The following is a 9338-nucleotide window of genomic DNA, read 5'->3' as shown; positions in this document are numbered from 1 at the left end:
TTCTGATTTCTGAAGAAGGGTCCAGACCCGAAACGTCAGCCTTCCTGCTCTTCTGATGCTGCTTGGCCTGCTGTGTTCATCAGCTGTACACCTTGTTATCTAAGTAAAATGACCCAAATTGGTTTACCACTACCCCATCTCCTCACCCAACCCCTTCCACCAAATCTTTATTAATTCAGTTATCTGGGGCTTTGACTATGCTTCCTCATTGAGTGGGTGCTGGACTGAGAGGATCAATTGTCTGATTCTCTGACATTAGCTAATTTGGGTCTTGATCTTGGCAGATCGGGGTCTGGGCATCATCCATCCCATCGAGGTAGTGATGGGTTTTGTTTCTTTTGTGACATAAGGTGACTGTGATGCCATGGCAGGAGTCGAACCTGGGTCCCCAGAACATTATCTGGGTCTCTGGATTGACAGTCCAGTGATAATGCCACTAGGCCATCGCCTCCCCAGTGTCTGTAGTACAGCCCCAATAAATTCACCACCCCCTTCTTATTGCTTAGACTCGCCCACAAAGCCTCACTGGATGATCCCTCAGTTATTTCATCTCTGACTATTGCTGTGATACTCCCCTTAATCAAAAATGCAACTCTCCCTCCCCTCTTTCCTCCACCTCTGTCCTGCCTAAAGCACTTGTACCCTGGCACATTAAACTGCCAGCCCTGTCCCTCCTTTAGCAGTGTTTCTGTAGTGGCTACAATACCCCAGCCCCACGTACCTATCCATGCCCTGAGTTCATCAGTTTTACCTACCAGCCCTCTTGCATTGAAATAGATGCAATTTACTCCAATAGGCATTCCTCGCTCCCTGTCCTGTTCCTTAACTTGCCCAATTTCTGTTTAAACCTCCTTGTATTTTCTTCACAATTTACCTACAACCTCCAACGAGTTTGAGTCATCAGCAAATTTGGAAACATTACAACTGGATCCCACAGACAAATTGTTTCTATAGACCTAGTGCTGATCCCTGCGGTACCCCACTACTATCAGCCTGCCATCCTGAGAATAATCTGTTTAATTCTACTCTCTGTTTTCTATCTATTAACCAATTCTCAATCCATGCTAGTATATTTCCCCAAATCCCATGTACTATAAATTTATTTACTAACCTGCTTTGTCGGACCTTATCAAAAGCCTTCAGAAAATCCAAATAGAGTCGTAGAGTCATACAGCACGGAAACAGACCCTTTGGTCCAACCAGTTCATGCCAAATATACCACTTCCACTGGTTCTGTTTTATCAATAGTACAAATAATATCCTCAAAAAAAAATCGGGTTTGTTGAACATGATTTCCTTTTCATAAATCCATGATGACTGTTTCCTAAATGTCCAATTGTGACATCCTGTATAATAGATTCTAACATTTTCTCTACGGTGTCAAACTAAATGTCTTTAACTTTCCATTCTCCCTCTTCTTCCCTTCTTAAATAGTAGGATTACTTTTGTTACTTTTCCAGAATCTATAGAATTTTGAAAGATAACTACCAATGCTTTCAGTATCTCCCTAGCCTCAATGACACTCTGATATGAAGTTCAGGGAATTTATCCACCTTCAATCATTTAACTTCTCAAGTAAAATTCTTTTCGTTCCTCAATTTCACAAGTCCCTTGAGATAACAAGGTGTAGAGCTGGATGAACACAGCAGGCCAAGCAGCATCATAGCAGGAGGAAGGCTGACGTTTCGGGCCTAGACCCTTCATCGGAAATCACAAGTCCCTCAGTTGCCTCATATTTCTGGGAGATTTTCTGTGTCTTCTTTTGGGAAGACAGACACCGAGTAACTTCCCTGTGCTCCACTAGAAGTTCTGTTATCCCCACTGATAATGGACAAAATTTGCCCTAGCTAATCTTTTCCTTTTTAATATAAAGAAACTTTTACAATTTGTCTTTATGTTCCTTGCTAGTTTGTATACATGTTCTGTCTTCCCTTTTCAAAACGGTTTCTTGATCTTCTCGCTGTGTTCTAAATTGTTCTCAATTCTTCAGCTTAACACCTTTTCTAGCATCCTTATAAGCCACTTCCTTTGATTTAATGCAATGTTTAGTGTTTTTCATTAACTAGGATTTTCTTTTGTGAGTTTGTACTATCAAGAAGTGTGTATCTGTTCTGAACCATGTAGCATTTTTTTTAAAAATACTAGCCATTATCCCATTCATCATGGTCAACTTTTCCCCATACTTTCATAATTTACTTCTTCAGATCAGAGACCGTACTTTGAGCTTAAGGATGGATTTTTTTATTCACCTTTCTTTGTAGTAGGATATTTCATATCTCAGCAATCTCCTGTGTCAAAAAAAATCCCAAACCCCCACATCATTCTTTTATAATAACCTTAACTTTTGTGTTCCCTTGTTACCAACCTATACCAATGTATTCCCCTATTTATCATAATTCATTAAGTCACCATTTCTTGAATGTTGGTGTACTACTTTCCTTAAAAAGCATCAGACTCTTTAATTCCTGAAGCAGGAGAAAACAGGAGGGATGGAATTGGGGCGAATTGTAAGCCTACCAGAGTTCTGCCCCTTTCAGCCTGATCAGCAGGTGGTTCATAATACAGCCATAAAATTGCCAGATTTGTTTCATCTTTACCAGGAAACCAAAAGCAAGGGAACACAAAGTAATTTTTCAATCCTGTTCCACCCAGGCAAAGAACATCGTGTGACAGCAAAGGCTGCAGTATGGGGGTGTATGAAATTCCTCCCTTAGCATCCATCCCACTGAAAGCTGCTCAAGTGAGCACATCAGTTACTACTGGAGATGCAATCAGTGGCAGCTCAGAACATTTGAGTTACTATGTTCAGAAGATTGAGGGGGGATCTTATAGAAACATATAAAATTATGAAGGGAATAGATAAGATAGAAGTAGAGAGGATGTTTCCACTGGCAGGTGAAGCTAGGACAAGAGAGCATAGCCTCAAGATTAGAGGGAGCAGATTTAGGACTGAATTGAGAAGGAAGTTCTTCACCCAGAGGGTTGTTAATCTGTGGAATTCCTTGCCCAGTGAAGTAGTTGACGGCTACTTCAGTAAATGTTTTTAAAAAAAAAGGTAGATTTTTTTTGAACAATAAAGGAATTAAGGGATACGGTGAGAACGCGGGTAAGTGGATCGGAGTCCACGAATGGCGGAGCAGGCTCGAAGGGCCAGATGGCCTACTCCTGCTCCTAGTTCTTATGTTCTTATGACCCTGGTCACCTTCTCTGCAGGAGTTATGGGCCCTTAAATCTCTAGATTTAGTAACTTGGTGAGAGAATAATGAGAACCTCCATTCTACAAAGTTAATGTTGGTGAACCTGGATCATTGTATTTGTAGGAGAGCTTATTGTCTTAAGTAATAGCTTTTAATACTTGCTATGCAGTTTTTTTTTAAAGATAGTGCTTTGCATTAAATGAAAAGTTATGGACCTAAGGCCCTAAGTACATATGCTGTGGCTAAGCAAATATTTCTCCTCTCAGTGTATTTTCATGTCTGATTGTTGTTTCCTCTGGCAGTATACCATGTTATCAGGGAAAGTACCATTCCAGTGTGAGGAAAAGACATTAACATCCACCAGTGCTGAAGAAATCATGAGGAAAATAAAACAAGGGGACTTTTCTTTTGAAGGTGAAGCTTGGAGAAACGTCTCAGAAGAGGCCAAGGAATTGATTCAAGGTAAGGGCAGGTATAATAGTCTTTTTCTTAAATTAATGGGATAAAGATGTCGCTGGCTAGGCCGGCATTTATTGCACATCCCTAATTGCCCAGAGGGCAGTTAAGAGTCAATCACATTGCTGTGAGTCTGGAGTCACATATAGGCCAGACCAGGTAAGGCTGATAGTTTCCTTTCCTAAAGGCCACTAGTCAACCAGTGGGTTTTTTTCCTGACAATCAGCGATGGATCCATGGTCATCATTAGACTTTTAATTCCAGATTTGTTTTTATTGAATTCAAATTCCACCATCTGCCATGGCGGGATTCAAGCCCGGATCCCCGGAACATTGACTGGATTAACAGTCAAGTGATAATACCACTAGCCCACTGCCGAGTGAAAACATCTCACAAGAGGCTAAGGAATTGATTCAAGGTAAGAGCAGGCATAATTGTCTTTTTCTAGCCTAGGCCTCTCCCCCGATCACTCTTTAGATCCTGTTGAAGTTGGATTTTAATCTTAGATTTTAATATAAAATGTTGATTTGTTTCTAAAATGTCACTGAGTGGAATGTAAATATTGATATTGAATCAAAAAAAAGTGAGAATATCCTAGGGTTCACTCTGGCTTCAAATAGCTAAAGCCTTATTATAGTAAATGGAGCTTCCCTAGATGCTTCCTCACAGACAAACCATCCTGGCCATCCCCCCTACCTGTCAACCCCACCTTTGAGATGTGAAGGAGAGCTATTTGGGCTTCTGCAGAACTGTACCACAGTAAATGCTGCTCATTTTGGGTGTTGGAGAGAGAAAACAAGAAATTTATTTCAAATGTTTTTTAAAATTTCTCATTGTTAAGTGCCAAACAGAATTCTGGACCTGATCAATTTGATTAGACAAGGTTAAGTTATGTTGTTGTGTTATGCCTTATAGCGGATATGCAATATTCTTTTAAGGAATATGCTCGGATGTCATGGCATGTGACCTCATGGTGTAAAGCTCTCAGTCTCCGTCTTACTGAGCTCTGTCCTCTTAAAGCATCACAAGTTGAGGGAAACGTGCTATGAATTAATTCGGTTGAGCCCAGACATGCAAGTCCTGTGATTGTAGTGTATGTACGTAAATACCAGGAGATGTAATAAAAGTTAATTGAATTTTTTAGTACTACATAGCCGACAGCTTGTCTTTGTGTTACAGGAGCTGACATAAGTGTAACTGTGTGATAATGGTAGATCGGCAGTATATCTCACCTCACCGTATCATGTGGCAGCATAGAGTGATTTGCATGTAAAATCTGTATTTTTCACTTGCAGGACTGCTAACTGTTGATCCAAACAAACGGATTAAAATGTCGAGCCTCCGTTTCAATGAATGGCTTCAGGACAGCAGCCAGTTATCATCCAACCCACTAATGACCCCAGACGTTCTTGGTTCTTCAGGTGTTTCTGTCCACACGTATGTCAAAGCAACATTTCATGTAAGGAAATGCTTTCTGATTTCCTTTTCATTATGATCGTAATTTGTCTATGACATAGAATTTACATCGTTCCTTTAATAAACAATACCCTACCTAGGTGCTTTGCAAAGGGGAAACAGATAGACATTATTAGTAGGATGAAGGAATTGACTGCCAGTGCTTTAGTTATTGCAGAAACAAATATGAAGAGGTTTCAACAGAGGGCATATGTACTCTGACTTACGATCTCATCCTTGTTCATCTTCCTAATTTCCCTTGTGCCTCCCTACATCTGTAACCACTTATAGCCACACAAGAACTCTGCTTTCCTCCAATTCTTGCACATCGCAAATTTCCTTTGTCTTATACACTGTCTCCCTCATTCCAGCACAGGCTGCCTTCAGTGTTGACAGTGTTCCTTCAGCTGTTGCTGACCTATATACAGAGGTTTCCTCCTTAAACCTCTTGGCATTTTCTCCTCCTTTAAGACTCTCCTTAAAAACTTTGCCTTTGACCATGCTTTTGGCCACATGAATGAAGGTGCTAAATGAATATTTTTCGTCAGTATTTACACAGGAAAAAGACAATGTAGTCGAGGAGAATACTGAGATACAGTCTATTAGACTAGACGGGATTGAGGTTCATAAGGAGGAGGTGTTAGCAATTCTGGAAGGTGTGAAAATAGATAAGTCCCCTGGGCCAGATGGGATTTATCCTAGGATTCTCTGGGAAGCTAGAGAGGAGATTGCAGAGCCTTTGGCTTTGATCTTTATGTCGTCATTGTCTTCAGGAATAGTGCCAGAAGACTGGAGACTAGCAAATGTTGTCCCCTTGTTCAAGAAGGGGAGTAGAGACAACCCTGGTAATTATAGACCAGTGAGCCTTACTTCGGTTGTGGGTAAAGTGTTGGAAAGGATTATAAGAGATAGGATTTATAATCATCTAGAAAGGAATAATTTGATTAGGGATAGTCAACACGGTTTTGTGAAGGGTAGGTCGTGCCTCACAAACCTTATTGAGTTCTTCGAGAAGGTGACCAAACAGGTGGATGAGGGTAAAGCGGTTGATGTGGTGTATTTGGATTTCAGTAAAGCATTTGATAAGGTTCCCCATGGTAGGCTATTGCAGAAAATACGGAGGCATGGGATTGAGGGTGATTTAGCGGTTTGGATCAGAAATTGGCTAGCTGTAAGAAGACAGAGGGTGGTGGTTGATGGGAAATGTTCATCCTGGAGTTCAGTTACTAGTGGTGTACCTCAAGGATCTGTTTTGGGGCCACTGCTGTTTGTCATTTTTATAAATGACCTGGATGAGGGCGTAGAAGGATGGGTTAGTAAATTTGTGGATGACACCAAAGTCGGTGGAGTTGTGGATAGTGCGGAAGGATGTTGCAGGTTACAGAGGGACATAGATAAGCTGCAGAGCTGGGCTGAGAGGTGGCAAATGGAGTTTAATGCGGAAAAGTGTGAGGTGATTCACTTTGGAAGGAGTAACAGGAATACAGAGTACTGGGCTAATGGTAAGATTCTTGGTAGTGTGGATGAGCAGAAAGATCTCGGTGTCCATGTGCATAGATCACTGAAAGTTGCCACCCAGGTTGATAGCGTTGTTAAGAAGGCGTACAGTATGTTAGGTTTTATTGGTAGAGGGATTGAGTTTCGGAGCCATGAGGTCATGTTGCAGCTGTACAAAACTCTGGTGCGGCCGCACTTGGAGTATTGTGTACAGTTCTGGTCACCGCATTATAGGAAGGATGTGGAAGCATTGGAAAGGGTGCAGAGGAGATTTACCAGGATGTTGCCTGGTATGGAGGGAAGGTCTCATGAGGAAAGGCTGAGGGTTTTGAGGCTGTTTTCGTTAGAGAGAAGAAGGTTAAGAGGTGACTTGATAGAGACATACAAGATGATCAGAGGATTAGATAGGGTGGACAGTGGGAGCCTTTTTCCTCGGATGATGATGGCTAGCACGAGGGGACATAGCTTTAAATTGAGGGGTGATAGATATAGGACAGATGTGAGAGGTAGGTTCTTTACTCAGAGAGTAGTAAGGGCGTGGAATGCCCTGCCTGCAAAAATAGTAGACTCGCCCACTTTAAGGGCATTTAAATGGTCATTGGATAAACATATGGATGATAATGGAATAGTTTAGGTTAGATGGGCTTCAGATTGGTTTCACAGGTCGGCGCAACATCAAGGGCCGAAGGGCCTGTACTGCGCTATAATGTTCTAATTTCTATGTTCTATGACCTAGTCAGTCTTATGTGATCAGTGTCAAATTATTTTCCACTGTGAAGTACCATGTGATGTTTTATTTTATTAAAGGCATTACATAAATGTGAGTTGTTGTTGCTGTACTTGTTTTTGATGTGACTATTGTTGCGAAGTTGAATAGAGTATTTGTGGATTGGAAAGCAGGATGTTAAAATTTGATGTTTGTAAAATGGTAGGGGGGAAGAGTGTGTGGCCCCTTTAAAAGATGATATGTTTTTGTAGGCAGCAGCAAATGCACAGAGAGTTTTTGAAATCGAAACATTGTATCAAAAGACTATACTGTTAGCAGGCAAAGCAGCATTTTTACCAAGGATACAGGTTATTGAATTTCGCCAATTAATTTAAACCAGGCCCTAGATACCAAAACCCAAAAAAATTTAAAATCTGATGGTTTTAACAGCCTAGGACCAATCCTAATGTAAGAAATTAATAGGTCATTAAAGGTATAAAAGAAGAGGGCATTTGAAAATCAATGTGATAGCAACTGCCAACTGTTAAGAGAACAGCTATCAATAGCCATCAGCTCTAAAGAAAGAGAAAATCACTGGCTCTCACAGAATTCCCTAAGGTCTCAGAAAACCATCATCTGACTAAAGGTACAGCGGCACTCTTAGCTAACATTTCTGACACAAGAATTCGATGGAGGGAGGCGTTCCTGACTGGAGGACAGTGGAGAAGGCAAAGAACATTCCAGAAGACTTATCCTGGCTGTTTTTTCAAGAGATTACATTTTTTTAAAAATTTGGTTTATGTAAGTGGGACTCGTATCTATTGGAACAGCATACTATTAGAATTTTGTTTTATTCAGGAACAGTTAATGGTTAAGGGGGAATTGTTTCATTTGTTGGTAGTTCTGTAATTTGTTTACAGTTAGAGGTAGATAAATAAATTGTTACCTGTTGATTATAAGGTGAGTATCAGGGATTTCTTTCATTTAACCACTCCTTTATAACAGATTTGAGTGGGGAGGCGACAGTGAGAGTCAGGTTATACCACTTTTCACACTTCCTTTAACAAAGTATGAGGCGAGAGTGAGCTTCTCTTGGTGTTTCGGTTTTAGTTATCAGAGGGGGTGATTGACCTCTGCTTCGTAACACTATCTACACATTCACTCTGTCTCTCACTTAATTTGATCTCTGCTTAGGCCTTCAACAAATGCAAGAGGGAAGGCTTTTGCCTTCAGAATGTGGACAAGGCACCTCTGGCGAAAAGACGCAAGATGAAGAAAACCAGCACTAGTACTGAAACGCGGAGCAGCTCTAGTGAAAGTTCCCACTCTTCCTCCTCTCAATCCCATGGAAAAACTACACCAACCACGAAACTACAGCCCAACAATCCAGCAGACAGCAATAACCCAGACAGTATCTTTCAGTTCTCCGATTAAGCTGCTACAGTCACCCTTTCACAATTTAAAAAAAAATGCTCATGCTTTTAATCATACTTGATTGTCTGAGGGGCACAGGTTTTTTTTTAATGTGTGCCCCTCCAAAATGCCTGAAATGTTTGGTGCTTTTAACGTATTCCAAAGCACACATATATATGAAGAAATTAGATGTCGTTCCATACTTCCTCTGGCATCAATTGATAGCTTTTCGCTGAGAAATCCAAACTTACTTTCATAAACATGACAATAACTAAAAATCCAATCAGGAATTCATGGAGGAAGCTAACTACCACATTGAACAATTGAGTTGAATAGGAACTATGACTTTAAGGGGAGGTTAGGTAAGTTCAGGAGTGAGGGAGGGGTAGAATGATATGCTGTTAATATAGTGTGGAGCTGGAGGAACACAGCAGATCAGGCAGCATCAGAGAAGCAGGAAAGTCGATATTTCAGGTTTACACTCTTCATCAGTCCTGGACTTAGCAGGTCAGGCAGCATCGCAGGAATAGTAGTGTTCCTCCACCTCCACACTGTATTGACTCTGACTCCAGCATCTGCAGTTCTTGCTATCTCCTGGAATGATGTGCTGATGA

At 41.0% G+C, this 9338-nt stretch overlaps 1 protein-coding gene across 1 annotated transcript in view; it reads left to right on the top strand.

The window, feature by feature from the left end:
* LOC109913209 (ribosomal protein S6 kinase alpha-5) overlaps window positions 1-9117 on the top strand; it is a 39497-nt gene extending 30380 nt beyond the window's left edge. The window contains exons 10-12 of the mRNA XM_048600278.1: window positions 3500-3659; window positions 4949-5112; window positions 8506-9117. Coding sequence (XP_048456235.1) covers window positions 3500-3659; window positions 4949-5112; window positions 8506-8745 — 564 coding nt within the window. The 3' untranslated portion in view covers window positions 8746-9117. The remainder of the gene's footprint in view (window positions 1-3499; window positions 3660-4948; window positions 5113-8505) is intronic.
* The last annotated feature ends 221 nt before the right edge of the window (window positions 9118-9338 follow it).

Source organism: Rhincodon typus, chromosome 8, assembly GCF_021869965.1.
Source record: "Rhincodon typus isolate 14 chromosome 8, sRhiTyp1.1, whole genome shotgun sequence".
Classification (NCBI taxonomy): domain Eukaryota; kingdom Metazoa; phylum Chordata; class Chondrichthyes; order Orectolobiformes; family Rhincodontidae; genus Rhincodon; species Rhincodon typus.
The sequence above is the reverse complement of the archived record's forward strand: the minus strand, read 5'-3'. Positions and strand labels throughout refer to the sequence as shown.